At 47.3% G+C, this 17,618-nt stretch overlaps 1 protein-coding gene across 1 annotated transcript in view; it reads right to left on the bottom strand.

The window, feature by feature from the left end:
- Nucleotides 1-2,136: 2,136 nt before the first annotated feature.
- Nucleotides 2,137-17,618, bottom strand: part of LOC137037097 (adhesion G protein-coupled receptor B1-like) — a 52,897-nt gene continuing 37,415 nt past the window's right edge. Inside the window, exons 6-36 of the mRNA XM_067410892.1 lie at nucleotides 13,488-14,338; nucleotides 12,734-12,883; nucleotides 12,550-12,645; nucleotides 12,293-12,457; nucleotides 12,044-12,208; nucleotides 11,758-11,922; nucleotides 11,503-11,667; nucleotides 11,313-11,414; nucleotides 11,091-11,197; nucleotides 10,810-11,004; nucleotides 10,652-10,720; nucleotides 10,289-10,397; nucleotides 10,058-10,201; nucleotides 9,876-9,951; nucleotides 9,568-9,670; nucleotides 9,393-9,436; nucleotides 8,171-8,294; nucleotides 7,175-7,278; nucleotides 6,605-6,707; nucleotides 6,357-6,507; nucleotides 6,203-6,272; nucleotides 6,050-6,116; nucleotides 5,873-5,958; nucleotides 5,616-5,787; nucleotides 5,441-5,536; nucleotides 5,315-5,354; nucleotides 4,533-5,167; nucleotides 4,387-4,422; nucleotides 4,193-4,297; nucleotides 4,014-4,064; nucleotides 2,137-3,917 (exon numbers count right to left, since the gene is read on the bottom strand). Coding sequence (XP_067266993.1) covers nucleotides 3,720-3,917; nucleotides 4,014-4,064; nucleotides 4,193-4,297; nucleotides 4,387-4,422; nucleotides 4,533-5,167; nucleotides 5,315-5,354; nucleotides 5,441-5,536; nucleotides 5,616-5,787; nucleotides 5,873-5,958; nucleotides 6,050-6,116; nucleotides 6,203-6,272; nucleotides 6,357-6,507; nucleotides 6,605-6,707; nucleotides 7,175-7,278; nucleotides 8,171-8,294; nucleotides 9,393-9,436; nucleotides 9,568-9,670; nucleotides 9,876-9,951; nucleotides 10,058-10,201; nucleotides 10,289-10,397; nucleotides 10,652-10,720; nucleotides 10,810-11,004; nucleotides 11,091-11,197; nucleotides 11,313-11,414; nucleotides 11,503-11,667; nucleotides 11,758-11,922; nucleotides 12,044-12,208; nucleotides 12,293-12,457; nucleotides 12,550-12,645; nucleotides 12,734-12,883; nucleotides 13,488-14,199 — 4,605 coding nt within the window. The 5' untranslated portion in view covers nucleotides 14,200-14,338 and the 3' untranslated portion in view covers nucleotides 2,137-3,719. The remainder of the gene's footprint in view (nucleotides 3,918-4,013; nucleotides 4,065-4,192; nucleotides 4,298-4,386; nucleotides 4,423-4,532; nucleotides 5,168-5,314; nucleotides 5,355-5,440; nucleotides 5,537-5,615; nucleotides 5,788-5,872; nucleotides 5,959-6,049; nucleotides 6,117-6,202; nucleotides 6,273-6,356; nucleotides 6,508-6,604; nucleotides 6,708-7,174; nucleotides 7,279-8,170; nucleotides 8,295-9,392; nucleotides 9,437-9,567; nucleotides 9,671-9,875; nucleotides 9,952-10,057; nucleotides 10,202-10,288; nucleotides 10,398-10,651; nucleotides 10,721-10,809; nucleotides 11,005-11,090; nucleotides 11,198-11,312; nucleotides 11,415-11,502; nucleotides 11,668-11,757; nucleotides 11,923-12,043; nucleotides 12,209-12,292; nucleotides 12,458-12,549; nucleotides 12,646-12,733; nucleotides 12,884-13,487; nucleotides 14,339-17,618) is intronic.

Below are 17,618 nucleotides of genomic sequence, written 5' to 3'. Positions count from 1 at the left end.
AGCTGGTGATCATGGCATAGCTTCCAGACACTCCTAACATGGTCAGAGAAGTCCAGGAGGGAGGCGGTGCATAGGGGGACCAGGGGGTGAGGTGGAGGGCCAGGTCCATGGAGTGGAAGAACTGGACACGAAGGTGGCACAGGTTGGACAGGTGGCCAAGGCGGCGCAGAAGACCACCACTGTAGATAAGATGGGACTGATGATCCCCACGGCGGAGCAGACGACCACCGTAATAACGTAGACCAGCACGGCGGAGCAAGTGGGGCTAAAGACCACCAAAGCGCAACTGGGAACCGCCACGGTGGAGCAGGTGGAGCTGAAGACGGAAATCTCAGCGACAACCTCCGTGGTCGTATCAAAGAAGACAGGAAACTCGGCTCAGCTTTGTAATGCTGGAGGTTTCAGGACATCACTATCAGCTCTAGTACTAATGAGGACTGACTAATTAAACAAATGAGTCTGCTCCAGCCCTCTATAGGGGATGTTTCTCTGCCTCTCAGCTGAAGGATGTGAAAGAATGGATTGAGCTGAATCCCAAGTGGTCTCTTGTGTGTCGGCTGTTGAGAGCTGTTCCCCGCGGAGCAGAATTGCACTCTGAAGTCTGCTGGCATTTGGCCGTGACGCAGAAGCACAGCTGTAATCCCCGAGTGCCCACTTTCACATTCACGGCAGCAAGATCATGTGACTCACAATATTCAACAGTGCAATTACTTTCTCTTGGCTTGAGCGAAACAAGACAAAAACCCACACAAAGGTTTGAGTGGCACATTCATACCGTCATGAGAAATTAAATAACACCCCTGCACACAATTACTCCCCCGGCACTGAGAGCAAACGAGTGCCTTTCTGCACTTACATCCAGCCCTCTCTGACACAGTGCATTATGGGTCGTATTCTGAATGCCACTGACTAACTGCATGACACACATGAGGTTTGACTCAAACAATAGGACGGAAATGAATGGTGAGGGTAAGCAAGCGGTGTGAAAGGTCACCATCATCATCATCATCATCATCACTACCACCAGTTCACAATGCAAAAAATTATGCTCTTGTCAGAAAAAATGAACAGTTAATGGTTAAAACGAGAATTTTTCTGACTCCATTGGCGGACATTTATTCTTGATTTAAGCACAAACTCACTTTATTTTCATACATTTTAGAATTACAATCTTCAGTCATTTTGTTTCTCCAGTAAATGCATATTGATTTAAAAATGTTTAGATATTTGTACTGGGAAAAAAAAAAAATTTTTTTGCAGTGGCTGAATGAAAATTCTCTCATCGCTCTCATATGGCATGACTTTATTTCTTCCTTCTCTATCATGAGAAAACATGCAATAATGTTTTGCTAAGGAACCTCAGACAATCATCTGCTAAACATCAGCTATTGTGCTCCACAGAAGACTATGTGGTTTTAAAGGTGAGCAAATGATGACAGAATTTTGTAGTTTGTTCCTTTAACCTTCATCAGTCTCATTTTCACAATTAACTGTGATTGATGTAATGATCTGATGTGATATCCAGCGGTTCAGGTGCGCTTTTGCTCTCTTTCATATATAAATTCCTGTAAACAAAGTAGATCTTGTTTCAGCTGGAAAAGAATTTGACAGCTTAATTTCCTGAAAGAACTTGATGCTGATTACCAAAATACAGACAGTCATTAGTTTTATCCTGTAGTTGTTGTATATTTTTTTGCTCATGTTTAGACCAAAATGGAAATAGGCCTACTGGGAAAAATAATTATGAACTATATTAACATTGATGACCATAATTTAGACATTAAGCAAGAGAACAAGACATCTTATTACTGCAAAATTTTTACAAATTACTACTATTATGACTGCTGTCTGTGACATTCAGATAGTTTGTGGTGGTGTGTCAGTTTCATGTACAGATTACATGGCCCGACATGTCAACTTCTGACTCAACCAATCACGTGAGTTTTGGGCGGGACTGAGATCTGTTTGACTGACCAATGACGGACACGAGGGAGTCTTCAGGAAACCCGTTTGCACTTCCGCTTGGTGCCGCTCGAGCTGCAAGTTTTCAGTCAAGAAAGTGAAGAACAGACACTCTGTAATTTTAAGTACTTTTATTTTATTAGAAACGAGACACTTTCACCTTATTGTTCTTAAAACTGTACAATCACAAGAGGAGGTAAAACACACAGAGAGACTCTGTTGCTGGAGATTCAGACAAACATCAGAAACCTCACGCGAACATTGGAGACGCGAGGAAGGATATCAGCACACACAGAGAGACAAACAGGTTTATAAAACAAGAGACCGTACAGACGACCGAGGGTTCAGTGTCTCAGCAATATGGAGGAATCAAGTAAAAAACTCTAGGGCATTTCCTGAAGCACAGTCAGATATATCTCTAGGCTATTACTCTGTGTAGATATCATATTTGTCTTTCCTGAAAGTTCTTTTAGCAGCAAGACACAGCGTCTTGTGTTGTCCATCATTTAATATCTAATATAGTCCGTGAACAGTGTTGTCATAAAGGTTTCTATGTGCTCTATAAAGACGATATAAAACTCTGAAAATGATTAACAAAACCTGACAAGATTCTAATGTCAGTCCTGCTTGGGCATCAAGCATCTGTCCTCATATTGCACTGATGCCAGTCAATCGTTTGGCATATCTACTGCACCGGGAGTCTCTCCCGCCGGCACTGCGGAAGTTCACAGGCGGGCAGGAGCCCGTAATGTGCGCTGGGGCTTCGTTCACAAGGCTGTAGAAAGAGCCGCTGGTGGGAATGGAGGGAACACAGTGGTCTGATCCAATGGAGCGGAGGAGGAAACAACAGCTCGTCCTCAAAGAGTCCAAGGCTACACAGTCACTGCTGCTCCGCCTACATTACCCAGAATGCTGAGAGAACCTCAGCTGCTCATGCTGGGATATTTCGTCCTGCTGCTGTTTTGGGAATGACTGAACAGTTTCATACAGTTCTTAAAAATAAAATTTGATGAACAGAAATATGAAGACAAGAGGAGAAACTTGACCATTACATGATCATAAGAACAAAGGAATAACATTAATAATAATAATAATAATAATAACAATAACAGTACACTAATAACAGAGGAATCATGAAAAGTAAATGCTCAGCTCTTATAGTCTTTTCAAGTTTTCAGTACAATTATTTCCCCAAAGTTTGATGGAAGCGTCCAGAAATGCTCCACACAAAGCTCTAAAAACAAACACCACAGCGACAAGCAGTTCATCTGTGTCCATTTGGCACAGCTCACAACCACTAGAGGCTCATGGGAGACGACCGCAGAGATCGCTCTGGAAGGGGCCCCAAAGGGCCAAACTCAAGCAGCCGAGAAAGCAGTCGACCCTCCTGCAGGAAGATTCGCCCATTCCAAAACTGAGCTGCGGAGAAATGAAAGGGCACAGGCGGGTGTCCACGCCACCTCCTGGACCAGATGGAAGAGTGTTGGGAAAAGCTCTCGATGAACCAACCGGAATCTCTCCTCGCATGGAGTTCGGAAAACCTTTAGACGCCTTCTAATGACTGAGGTCAGTGTCATCTTGAGCTGAGAGCTACTTCTGAAGCCAGAGAGACACGTATTCAAATGACAGACGGGTACAGCGCTCCCCTCTCGGGTTCCTCTCTACCTCTCTGCCCTCTACATGCTCAGCCCTTCATTTACGCTCTCTTTCCCAAATCAAAAACAGACCGAGGTGTTCAGGGTTAGATGTTGTTCCCGTCACACCTCTGTCTGCAGGTCAATGATGTCTTGGCCCACAAGGGGGATGGTCGCTCCTGCCTTTTCCCATTCTACACCCTGGAGATCCAGAGGAGACGCCTGCAGCGGCTCCAAGTCCTTTCTGACCCAGGCAGGAGGAGACGCCTGCGTCCGGCTCATGCTCTCCCAAGAACGATCCATGGCTCCCTGCTGCTTATCCTGGAAGGAGACATTGGGAACAGAGTTAGAGATGCCATAGTTGACAGAGAGCGAGAAAACGTCCACCACAGGCAGCTGAAAGACTGGGACACTTACGCTATGGTTTGTCTTGTCACTTCCAGCTGAGGAAACGCTCCATCTGACGGACTGCGGAGAGAAAAGAGTATTAATCTAACGACTGACCTAAGAGGTTCCCATATGTTCTCTTTTGCAGGAAGTATTCAGAGTTCAATCATGGAAAGTTCCACATATGACCGTCTGGTTTAGTGGCTCACCTTGCTGTCGGAGGCCGGTGACTCCCTGTCCTTCTCAACATGATGCATCTTCCTGTTGAGGTCCTGGAACATGTTCTGATGGCGTTTTCGCGTGTGCATGATTTTCTACACAAGAGAATAAGGAATGGTTAATACGGTACAGTTGCAGATGTACATTTAATTAATTCTACAAAACTCTGAAAGTGAGTAATTACCTCAAAATCCAGTTCTGCATAACGAGATTTCTGCCTCTGTGAGAGTGAAACAAACAATCTTTAGTGTCACATGATGCAATCATCCTGTAATTCATTAGATGAGGTGTTCAGAGGTGGCATTAGCAAGAATAAATGGCGTCTCTTACCCCTTCGCTGACCTCCAAAGAGCTCATAGACAGGGTGGAGATGGTTTCGCTCTTGGACATCATGGAGTTCATGGAGTCGAACGTGTCACCCAGACTGCTGGTCACGTGACTCTCGCTGGAGATGTTGTGGATGTTCTGAATGGGCGAGTCACGCTCCGAGTACGATACACTGACGCGGTCGGCGGGGAGCGTTTTAACAGCGTAGGCGGCTTGTGGTTCGGCGAAGGTTCCGCTCAGATGCATGAGACGGGCCTGCGGGAGTTCGGTGCTGATGTTGTACTTGCTGGAGCCGCTGGAGTCATCTTTGGGTTTGGCGCGGAGGGTGGAGGTGGTGTTGGGCAGGAGCACATAACCGCTGCCGTCCGGACAGATGCTCTCGGCCTGAGCGAGGGCCAAATCGACATCCAGCTGCTTGAAGAGCTCACTGTCGCACACGTACACAGGTTTGCCGCAGGACGGGTCAACTCCGCGACCCTTCTCTCTCCGCAGGGTGAGCGTGTGGCTGGAGTACTCGGGAACGGGGGGAATGTGGCTCTTTCCGCTGGGGTTGGAGGGAAGGGTGTGGAAGTTTGGGCCGAGGGGCAGGGGCATCTGTGGAGGGGGCATCTTCTCCTCAGAAGAGCTCTTCATTCCACCTGAAGGAAGCAGGGAGACAGGTGAGCACGAGGCACGTGGAAATTCAGTCCCCCTCAGTGCCTAAAGCTACCCTATATACCCCTGTTTCTTATTATTACTGTAAGAACACATCAAGTTTCATGCTCTATGTTGTGCGTGAGCCTCACCTGGTCTGTTTGAGTCGGCATCCTTCTCAAAGTCAGAAGACTGAAAGAAAGAAAGATGAGAAAATCATTATAGAAATGCCGTTGTTAGCATGTGAAATGCACAAGAATGCTTGCGTGTGAACTCACCATGAGCTGCGTGTGGCCGTTCTGCAGGGAGCTGCCGGAATCACCATTTCCGTCATCTTTACGGTCCACCACACGGCATTTCACCGCCTCCTGAACCTGAAACACACACATTTATGAGCTCTGGCACACTAAAACACGTTAAACACACACGTGTTGTGGTCGTGAGCATGCTGACCTCTCTGCGCAGGATGCAGTGCACCATGACAATGATGAATCCCTCCAGAGAGTCGAAGACAGCGAAGAGGATCTGGAAAAGTGCGGAGCGGCGGTCCGTGATGGCCAACACGGCCGACATCCAAGTCAGAGCGAGAAGAGGGAGGACCACACAGGAGCTCCACAGCGACGCCCTGCAGGACAGCACATTTAATACAACGTCCGGCTGATGTGTATGCGAGACTCTAGAATGTGACCGGTGTTTACGGCATTTCTTACCCAGCCCTCTCTTTCAGCTTGACGTCCGTGATGCCGTCCTTGGACACGAGCTTGTTGAAAACCAGAATACCAATCACCATGTTGACCTGAAAACACATAGGGAGACGTCAGTGAACGCTCAACACCTCGTGTGCTGTCGACGCAGTAATCATGCAGTGACCGTAAGCGGCTCCTCACCAGAACGACAGCAGCCGCCGGACCCACAAATGAGTACAAGAGACCACCCTCGAGAGACAGCCAACAGCTGCGGAGAAGAAGAGACACCCGTGTTAAACCCACAGAGACAGAAAGAGAGAGAGACAAGGACGAAGCAGGATGGGAAATACTCACTAGTTGACGGTGCCGTAGCCTTTGGCTTTGGTGAAGCCGACAGAAACAGCGACGACTAAAGCAGGCAGACCTGAGAGAGAATCCAGAGACAGAGTTAGACACCATCACAACAGAGACATGCAGGAAAATCAACAACAACAACACACACACTCACCCCAGCCCAGACACAGGAAGCGTTTGCGAATGATGCGGTTTCGCAGACGGCCTGTAACGGCCATGTAGGACTGCCACGCCTCCGTCAGGACCCAACAGAAAGAAGACAGGAAGAAGAAATGCAGGAACGCCGCCACCAGCGTACACATGACCTGAGAGAGACAGACGGAACGAGAGGTCAGACGTTTGCCATCAGAGTTGACCAAAGTCAGGTCAGAGTCCTCAACGTCAGGATCAGGGTCGCCTCACCTTGTTGCGCGCTTGAGTCTGACTGATCAGAATGAGGGCGTTGGAGCAGATGATTGACAGACAGAAGTTGATCAGGATCACTGAACGCTCAGAACGAATGTACCTGAGAAGAAACAGACAATCGATGAAATACAGTCAATCAAACAACAGAGGGGTTTATAATCTGGGGTCCGGGGACAACCGGTGGCCTCAAGGGGGGCTTCAGAGAAAAAGGTTGCAAAAAGGCAAAAAAAAAAAAAAAATGATATGAACATAGATGTAAACAATAAAACCCCAATTATTATAACAAAATACATAAGCTACAGAATTTGTCATTATTGCAGTTTTATTCTGATTTATAATGACTGTTCATTAATGATGAGAGGATTATACATGTATGGAGGGTAACTTAATAAAAGGTAAGGCAATGTTGAACATATAAGACTAGCATTGTTTACTGTATAAATATACATATATTTAAGAAAGGGGTTCCTCGTTAAAGGAACATCATATGATATATATAAAACCCCTGATTCAACCGATTAATAAATCATACAATCAATAAATAAAGCATTATGGAAAGTTTCTTACTTCCACACGGAGACATAGATGATGATGAGGAGGAGGAGGGTGAGGGATGATACCCCACATCCCACGATCATCGTAACCGACGGTAACAGAGACCTATCCATGTTCTGTGAAGAAACACAGTAACGTCAGTGTGAACACACACACACACACACACACACACACACAAACTCCCTCAGGACAGAATGACTGGCAGAAACAGGGCAGCTCATATGAAGGAGACGTGAAGGTGAGAGAGATGCTCCACATTCCCTCACTGCTGCTCCACATTTAAACGAGTGCTAGGTGTGTACACACACACACACACACACACACACATTAGGTGTGTGTTATATTATGAGCTGCTTTCCACCTTCATTTGCCCTTGAAGAATAAAACACTTCATTATATTTAATTTTAGAAGACACACACACACACACACACACACACACAATGTAAGAGTTTTTTTTTTTTTTTTTTTAAAGGCAGCTTTGAACTGCGCGACGCGTCAAAACCGCTACCGTCAAAGGAAGCGTTCTGTCTGGACGCGTCGCGTTGCAGTGCAGGGCTGTTTTTCTCTCTTGTGCTGATAACCGAATTACAGCGCGAGGCTGCGGATGCGGTTGCCATGGCAACTGCTTCTGCGCCAAAAAAGATCAAAAACAACGAGCCGGATCACATCTAGAAATGAATTAAAGCGAACAAAAACACGAATGAAAGACAATCAGATTCATCATTGATCATCAGATTCCTGAAGAAAATTTGATGTCCTGATGAGAACCGATCGATCACAACACCTTATCATCTATCAGCTGTCAATCACATCGTCATTAGACAAAAAATAAAAACTCACATGAAAGATAATCACATCCGATCAAGCGATGATAAACGAAGTTTTAATCGACGCTGTTCGGTTACCAGGAGCATCGCTTAATTTTCACACTCGCACACACACACACACAAGGCGATCGGACACACACACACAGACACAGAATGGTCCGGAGATGATCGGACACTTACCGCATCAGGGTTTGGTCGCGCGATCAGGGCGAACGTGGACAGTCCGTCACACACGCATGTGGTGCTGGAGTCGCGCGACACCGATCTGCAGCCGCGCGCGGACCAGGAGCCGAGCAGAGACGCGCTGCGCGCACACAAACACACACACGTTAGATACACTGAAATAAACCCCCCCTCCACACACACACACACACACATCCAGACTCACACACTCTTACAGACCACTGAATGTCAGGTAGTTCATTAATATATATATTACCTACCACTGTATGATTACCATATTCATAACCATATTTACATTCTACAACAGTTCTTGGGGATTTTATGTTGCACTCTCATAACATTGAGTACAGATGTCAAAAATATTCTAGCATAAATCCAGTTTAATTTTATTTTATTTTTATATACTGTTATTCTACTACATATGAATTTCTGTCACTATTCAGTTCTGCTGGTAATGTGTGTATTTGACAATATGTAAGATGATGGCAATATAGTATTGATAGACACACCATTAAACAATCTGGTCACACAGAAACTCAACTGTTTAAATATGTAAACTAAGGCATCGGTGTGTGTGTGTGTGTTTGGCACAGGTCTGATGGCAGGTGGTTGAGCTCATGTCCTGTGAGAGCGACTGACTCCTGCCTTCATCACAATCCCATCAGTGTCACAGGAGCAAAATAATGGAAAATACACTGATAGTTGTGTTTCTGGTGCTGATCGGTCAATACTGTGTTACAGTCATGCTAAATACATGACATTAAAAGACAATTAATGTCCAGTAATATTAATGATTTGACTCACTGACACTATCTGATGAGAACAAAACTTAATCTGAATAATGACTCTTCGTCTTCTGTAGAGCTGCTTCACTCCTGAATCTGAATGTGTCTCATATTTGATGAAATTTGATTCAGTGATTCTGTTATAGAAATGTTTTAAGCAACATTGTGTGAGTGTGTGTGTGACAGGCAGTGTTTGTGTGGGCAGTGGATGGTGAAAAGAGCCATTGAAAGGTTTTGAATACTCTGTGAATATTCATAAGGTCATAAGTGAGTGTGGAATGGGGGCGGAGGCTCATTTGAATATGATTAGCGGCTGTCAGGGAAGTGTGGAGATGACACAGTGTACCGAGGGCAGAAGAGAGTGTGTGACCTTTAGAGCTGCGACAACACACACACACACACACACACACACAATCACAAGCGGGTCCACCCACCTCTCGCTCTCGTCCCAGGCGATGCAGGTCTCATTAACGGTGCCCTGCAGAGAGAGAGAGAGAGAGAGAGAGGTCTGGTTAGGTGGTGTTTGACCTGTTTCATATGTCACTTCCTCCATGTTCTTTAACCCGACACACAAGTTCATCTTTCATCAATAGAGCAATGGTGACTCACATTGTGCAGGTGAGGGAACTCGATCTCGACAGGTGCCGACAGGAAACCAGGGTTGGGCTTCACCGTTACCGTGACAACCTTTGAGTTGAGCAGTGTGCTGTTGCTGTGGTGAAAGAGACCATCAATCAATCAGAATCATTGTTATTGATCATGTGTCTCATGTCTTTGTGCTGAACTGATTATTAACAACAAAAATGCATTTTAGTTTTATAGGGAAATTCATATGTAGACAATTTGTTTGTCTAGAAAACTTATTTCAAGGTTGTGAACCATAAGATTTTTAAGTGTGTGTGTGTGTGTGTGTTTACCTCTGTAAGGACAGGATGGGACCCAGATTTCTGTAGAGAACGATCCCGGTGACAAACCCTGTGCTCTGCTCAGCATCTACACACACATTCAGAGCTGCATTAGTCTCATTACACAGGAGTAAGTGTGTGTGTGAGAGAGTGTGTGTGAGCAAGTGTATGTGTGTGTGTTTATGTGTGTGTACCTGGCACATCTAGACTCAGGGCGTTGCGGGATACTGTGATTTTCTCTTCTGAATTGCGAACCCAATCAATCATCCCGCGCCAGCCCTTCAAGGGGAAGGTCACGTCAGCGGTCATGGTTCGTGGACGCTTCTGGATGCTCAGCTCTGAAGAGATGGTCAGAAAACAACAGTCAAACACACACAGACACAGATATCTGTCTGATTCCGTCTCATGACTCGTTTCACACTCACCCAGATTCTCGGTGACCTCATAGATGTCCTGGAAGTCTCTCATCTGACGGCCAATCATGTCAATGAAGTTCTCGACCAGACTGAAGAATTCCTTGATGTTTGCGCCCATCTGCAGCAGACCAGAACAGGGCGTGTGAATGGTTTGGTGACTGATTCATTAGTGTTTGTGTGTGTGTTAGAGCTGTTGTACATCTCTGACGTGCGTGTGTGTGTAGGAGCGTGAGGTGTTTGCCTTGTCTGCTGTCACAGATTGGCATGTGGGCGCATTCGATTTCTCTGCTTCTTTATTTGGTATGAAGACAAAATGTGTATGCGTGAGGACACATACGTCAGTTTCAGAGAAAATCACACACACACACTCACCAGCTGAGCTTCTTCCCATTTCTCTCGGTGTGTCTCTTGCAGTAAGTTACTAATGGTGTGAGCGTAATTCTGTGGGTCAAACAATTAAAGGTTATTAGATCAGACATACACTTTTCTCATCATCATTAAATGCTTTGCTCATCCAGACAGTGTTGTACCTCCACATCTGCGTTGCTCAGGCTCATCTTTGACCCTCTGAAGATCTCCGTGCTGTTCCTCAGGACCTCCATTACAGCCAGCAGGTCTCCGCTGTACTTTGTACCGTCAGTCGATGCCATCCTGAGTTTGGACAGCACCTCAGACACGCCATCCACCAGCTGACCGCTTTGAGACTGAGTCACATGATCACGTGTCTGGGAAGAGACGGTCAGGAAATCAGTCCTCAAACTTTTAAGCCAGTATTAACACTATGTACTAGTGTTTGGTTGAAGGTGCTTACCAGGGTCTGGATGTCCTGGAATTCTTTGGAAACACATTTGATGTGAGTTGGGTTCTCCCAGAAGGCCAGACCTACAGCATCAAGCGTGCATCTGCGGAGGATCAGGCCTGCAGGAGTCAGGAAGAGGAGGGTTAATGCCATCTCTTTCACTAAAATCAGGCCAGTGACCCACATTCAACACAGAAACTAGAGCGCTGGACGACTGAGATCTCAGATCAGTACCTGTGGCATCAGAAGGGCAGGGCACAGCAGCCATGTCGCCTGCAGGCGTTCTCTTCCACACCACACTGCCATAGTTCTCCTCTCCGCAGATCTCGTGAGGTTCTGCCAAACACATTTTTAAGCACTTAAAATCGCTGCCTTAGAATGGGTACATACATTGCTGCAAGTAAAATCTGGTTTGAGCTTTTACCTGGGCACCGCTTCTCGTTGCAGTTTCGCATTTCTGTTTTATCACCGTTGCAGGGCTCTCCACCAAAGAAAGGTCCTTCGCACACTCTCTGTCTGAGCTGATGACCTCCACCACAGGACTTACTGCAACTGCCCCATGAGCTCCACAACAGCCATCTTCCGTCCACTAGAGGGCGATAACACTCTTCAGTATCTTTCATATAAACATTCGTTCAGAGACATTTAGGCACAAAAAAGTTGGTGAGGAATACTGTACCTGGGCAGTCTCTGAGGAAGCAGTTGCTGGTTTCTTGCCACTCTCCTCTGCACTCTGAGCCTCCGTACGAGGGGCCGTTACACTCACGAGTTCTCTGCATCGTTCCATTAGAGCAAGAGGAAGAGCAAGGAGTCCATCCAGACCACTCATTCCAGGAACCATCAACTATGGGGTTGGGAAGAACAAAGATGTCATTGAACTTGCATTTGAAAGGGCTTGAATTATTAAGGTGTACAGTGCCATCTGGTGTTGAGATCTGGAATAGCAATCAGGCTGTTTTACTGACCTGGGCAGACAGCGATGTTGCAGAACTTGGTCTGTTTGGTAGGTCCGCGGCAGGGTTCTCCACCGTGCTTAGGTTGTTTGCAGGTACGGACGCGATCACGGTATCCACGACCACATGTGGACGAGCACAAACTCCAGGGTGCCCATTCATCCCACAGTCCATTCACTGCAAAAGCAGCGTCATTAGTCAATCACTCATTCCGTGATACAGACAAATGAATATTGACAGTGTATGTGTGATCTGAAGTACCTGGGCAGACGGCAGTGTTGTTGCATGGTCGATTCTCTCTCAAAGGGCCGGTGCACTGGATGCTGTGAGCGGACATCATGCAGGAACGAGTGCGAGTTTGCCAGCCTTCACCGCAGCTCACAGAACACACACTCCATGAAGACCACGTGTCCTGTTGGGTCTCTTCTGCACACACAGGAGCATAACAAAGAGTTTGATTTAGCACAACACTTTCACTTTTCCAGAATGCTTTCTAGTGTTGCTATTAAGACACACACCTTTCTGAGGGGCCTGATTTGCCATGATGGTGCCATCAGAATCACGCCGCTGGCCGATGATGGAACGCAGACCTTGACTTCTCTGCCGGACTTGACCTGCACAAATCAACACAAACCCACGTGTGAGATCAGACAGCATGCTCTCGCATTCACTGCGGGGCACATTTATGGACATGGAACTGACCGATGCAGGGCTGAGGGTTGCAGGACCGTCCCTCCTCAACGACGCCCTCACAGACGCCATCCTCAGGCTGGCATGCGCGGCTGCGCACCTGGACTCCGCCGCCACACTCGTTACTGCACTCAGACCAGCGGCCCCACCCGCTCCAGCCTCCTGCAGACACATCACATAAATATACTTCTGTTAAGAGCACATAGTGGATGAGTAATGCTGAAGAGGTGGAGAAGAGAACATTCTCTGCAGATGAGTCATGATAATGCTGCTGTCAGTGCTGCCATCTGCTGGTTAACTCTGGTTTCTGCATACAAGCTTCATGAGCATAATAGAGGCGTCAAATCTGCCTGTCAACTTATTGACAATCGATGTGGCATTGTTTTGTCATAAATGTGGGTTTAATGTCAAAGAGGCGGCCTCTGTAACAGCAGGGCGAAAAGTCTCTAAGACAAACAAATGCTTTTGAACCTTTTCTAAACAAAAAGGAGCTTTGAAGGCCAAATGCCAGGACACCACATGATACGACCATTTGAAAGGGTGAATTGCCTCTAATACCCGTGGTGCCCTTTGGATGTGGTGCTTTTGGTTCCCAGTAGGTTGCTATGACAACCTCAAGCACAGGGCATTGATTGCTTTAGCGGAGGCTCGGGGAGCGCGGCTATAGAGCAGCTGTTCCCGCAGAACCTCATTCTTTTCAGGAGTACATACAAATTTGCTTGCACTTTACCAAACAAACGGGTCCTACTGCATCTAACACACTTACGCATGATCTCTGCATCGCGGTTGCTCTCTCTAACGGTGGGCGTGCACTTCTCCGTGTAGACTCCGCCCCTGTAACAGCCACCTTGCTTCCTCTTGGGCGGTTCCCAGCACTGGCAGGGGGTCATCATGATGCCGCAGGGGTTTCCGTGGGTACTGGTCGCCAGGCAATCTTCCAACCATTGGCACAGCATCTCACAGGCAGGCATACTCGGGTTCCTCTTTCCCACGACCAGAAACTCAGCGTTGAACTGGCTGCCTTCGTCGTTCCCCTCGTCTTCCTCCACGGGCTCCATACCGAGAAGTGGCGTCACCTTCCGCACCTGCAGGAACTGTTTGCTGGACTCCAGGTAGGCCACCGCAGAGGAAGCGTCACACAGTCGCACCACCTCGTCGAAGCTCTCCATGCCCAGGTAGGTGCGTGAGGTCTCCAGGAACGAGTCGAACTGGAAGGTTCGGATCTGTCGTGGGGTGCAGGTCTCAGTAGGCTTGGTGATCTTCATGTAGACGGTGTAGCGGCGAGGATCGGGGTTCTGCAGGGTCCAGGAGCATGGCGACGACGGCAGGGCAGTCTTGGAGGAGAAGACGCCGAAGAAACGGCTCTGCTCCAGGGTGGCACAGGTGGCAGAGGCCGGCCCGGAGGGAGTGGAGATGCCCGGGGCGAACATCACACACATACAAGCGCACAGCGCCAATGAGATAAACCGCCACTCCATGTTCTCGCTTCAGGAGGATGGGTGGACCCTTTGATTTGAGTTTAGACTGGGGTTCTTTGATCTGGTAGGGTTTTGATCTGTTCACTACGATGAATACGGATGGAGGGTTTGATTCTTCACTAGATTGATAGGGACATATCTGTGGGAAAACAGGAAACAGAAGGGATTCAGAGTTAGCACTTGTCAATCATAATAGGACAGTCAATGTAATTATCATACTGGAGCAGGTCTGCCATCTGAATAATATCTGTTGTTGAAAGCTGTGCCCTCCATTACCATTAGTGTGCATTCGAAGAGCCCAGTCAGAGCGCTGGTGCTAATGCGTACACTGCCATCACACTCAGACTATAATTACAGTGCCCTTCACAGGAATCTCTCTCTGCATCGCTCTCTCGTTCTCTCCTGCCCACGCGTTCACACGTGGCAGAGCCGTTTGCGTCAAACTGACGTCCATGAAGACTCAGCTCGCACCCACGGAAGTTCAGCGCTGCAAAGATTCGTACAGGGAGAGGGCAGGATATTTCCGCAGAAACGCTCACCCCCTCCCTGACAGAATGCAGCGTTTGCAGAACTTTCTCTTCGAGCGTTGTTGCCATAGCTACAGGTGCTGGAGAAACAGATCTGCTGTGTGCTTTATGAGCTGCAGCTCTCTCTTTCCAAGCACAGTCCCTCGCTCTATTCCAGAACTTCTGGCGCGTCTCTCTCTTTCGCTCAAAGACACTCATTCAGCAGCGAGATGAAAGAGAGAGAGTGCAGCTGTGAGCGGTGAACCAATGATCATCTTCATCATCACCTTCATCTTGCTGGACTGTTGTGAATTGATAATGTGGGGCTGAAAAAACTAAAGCTCAACAGTTTTATCGAATAAAATAATGTGTCGCTCTGTTTAGTAAGCTGGGTTCAGTTACAGCGGGTCAGAACTAAAGCTAATGCACTCCACCGACTCTGAGAGACCGGAGACTGTTGACTGCAGAAAATGAGAGTACTTCAGCTCTGCCACTCAACCTCTTTTTATGCCCCAAATAGGGGGCTGAAATTACACATTACATCTGTAGTTATGGAAACAGCTGATGCTTGAGAGAGCAGGAGGAAGTGTGAGAGACAGACAGAGAGAAGATGCACAGAGTTTATGTGTCTATTAGCCCTCGATGGCTGCTCCGATCCTGGAATGAATGTCAGATTGTATCTGATCTGAACAAACACAGAGACTTTGTATTTAATCCTGGGAAAGTCTGAGACATGCACAGCTCTGCCAAGCTCACTCAGAGCCATCTGTGAGATCAATGTGTGTCTAGTGCTGTCAGAATAATAACACACACACACACTAACACACTGTGCATGAGCAAACTCACACTCTATGACAATTATCACTCATTTAGGACACACACCTGCAGGACAAAAACACTCATCTCACGAGTTAAGCTGTGCATTGCAACACAGTCAGCAATTAAACTGTTTGCAGTGCGATGCAATCAAATAAGAAATAAATTAATTCTTCGAAAACGTGCAAACAATAACAAATGACTCTGTGAGCGCGCACAGTTGAGCCGCTCGTTCATGCACGCGCTGCAGACATTATCAGCCAAACTCTGAAACATGGAGAGAAATGATCAATGCGCAACAACTTTTCAACGAAACACACAACATGCAGAGCGCACGAATACTGACTGATTGTTGCAGTTAAACTGAAGCTGTATATGCTGAAAGCAACTAAATTAAACATTTTGAGAATATTGCTGAAACAAGCATTAGTATATAATCTACTGTTAATATCAGAAAGTGTTTACTGACTCAATACAAGACAAACAGCTTAACATAACATCATCTTATAGACGCGAGCGTTTCAGCACCGCGGACAGCGGCACCGCTTCAGCACCGGCGCCGTCCGTCCATGCAGGCATGCAGAGTTCAGCAGCGCTGACCGACACAAGTTTGCAGAACATCCTCGACCACATTAAGCAGACACGAGCGCACTGACATGTACGGCAGCTTCTGTTACCTGTGTAAGTTACTCTAGCGTGTCAAATAAGCGCGCTCCATCCGACAGTCTCAAAGTCTTCCGCGGGAACGCTGGGATGCGGGAACGGGTCAAAACGCGTCCAGACGTCCCGGGGTGGAGGTCCAAGTTTCGGTGCACTTCACTTCCACAAGCGCAACGGCACAAAGCGACTCTGATCAAACTCCAGAGAGTTTACTACCAACCTCTTCTGCTGCTTCTGCTGTATTCCAGTGAGAGCAAATAACGGGCAAAGAACGAACGCGGAGCTCCGGAGGCTCGCTCAGGCTGCTTTTCTCCTGTCGCGGTTGGTACTTTTACTCTCGGCTTCGGAGTCTTGCTGCTTGTGGTCTGAAGTGTTTCAGTCGGAGTGGCGTGTGGCCTCCTCGCGCTGCCTTATAAAGCCCCTCCACCCTGCGTGGATCGCGCGCACCGGTGAATGAGACAGCGCGCGGGGGAGAGTGAGTGAGTGTGCGTGCGCGTGTGTGTGTGTGTGCGCGCGCTCACTGGACACACTGAAGACGAAGGAAAGTGCGCACAGATGAACGCAGGACCGGAAAGAGAGACTTCACGGCGCTTTCTCTCTCTGACAAGCGTTACATCATTACACCTGTTTGCCTACACTAATCAATACGACACGGACACACATTAAACGATCAGCAGTCAACATTATTGACATTGTCAACAACATTATGCCACAATACAACTACATAATAATGCAACTATATAGCCGAACAAAACTAATATATCACAGCAGGATGAACCATGTCAGAATGCAATAGGACCACAATGAAATTTAAATCATTATTAGATTATTATTTTTGGATGATATCACGGTTATCTGCTTTTGCATGTGTGTGTGTGTGTGTGTGTGAGGGGGGGGCGCGTGGAACTGGGGGGGGGGGGGGGGGTACTAATTTAACTTTGACAGTGTATTTTTTCCACGTGTTTTGTGACTTGTGAAGCAGTGAAGTTTTTCTCTATTTGTTTTTCTCTTCGTCATGCGAAGCCCTCGAACACACACGCATGCACGCGGACTGGGGGTGTGCGCGCGCTTCTCGCCAGGAGAGCCTCGCGGGGGCGGGAGAGTCGGCGGATTCTTCCCAGACCCGCCAACATGACAACATTACCACAGAAAGTCATGCTGAAAACAGCTCAAACCGTCCAGTCCAATGTTTACAAATGCCCCCTGAATCCGAGCGCTGAATTCCCTCACAGTCACTGCAGAACTTCAGCAGAGTAAAGAGTTACTCACCGGCGGAAGCTAAGGTAGGGAAACACTTATTCAGTCATCAAGTGTGATTCACTAACTCTCCCTCACAGCAGAGAGCATGGAGACACGGCTAATATCTGCCTGTCAAACCTCTGAGCTCTCATACAGTCCCACATAAGAACAAACAAATCATGCTTTGGTTAATCTTAA

Source organism: Chanodichthys erythropterus, chromosome 15 (assembly GCF_024489055.1).
Source record: "Chanodichthys erythropterus isolate Z2021 chromosome 15, ASM2448905v1, whole genome shotgun sequence".
Taxonomy (NCBI): Eukaryota; Metazoa; Chordata; class Actinopteri; order Cypriniformes; family Xenocyprididae; genus Chanodichthys; species Chanodichthys erythropterus.
This window is presented reverse-complemented; position numbering and strand designations above follow the sequence as displayed.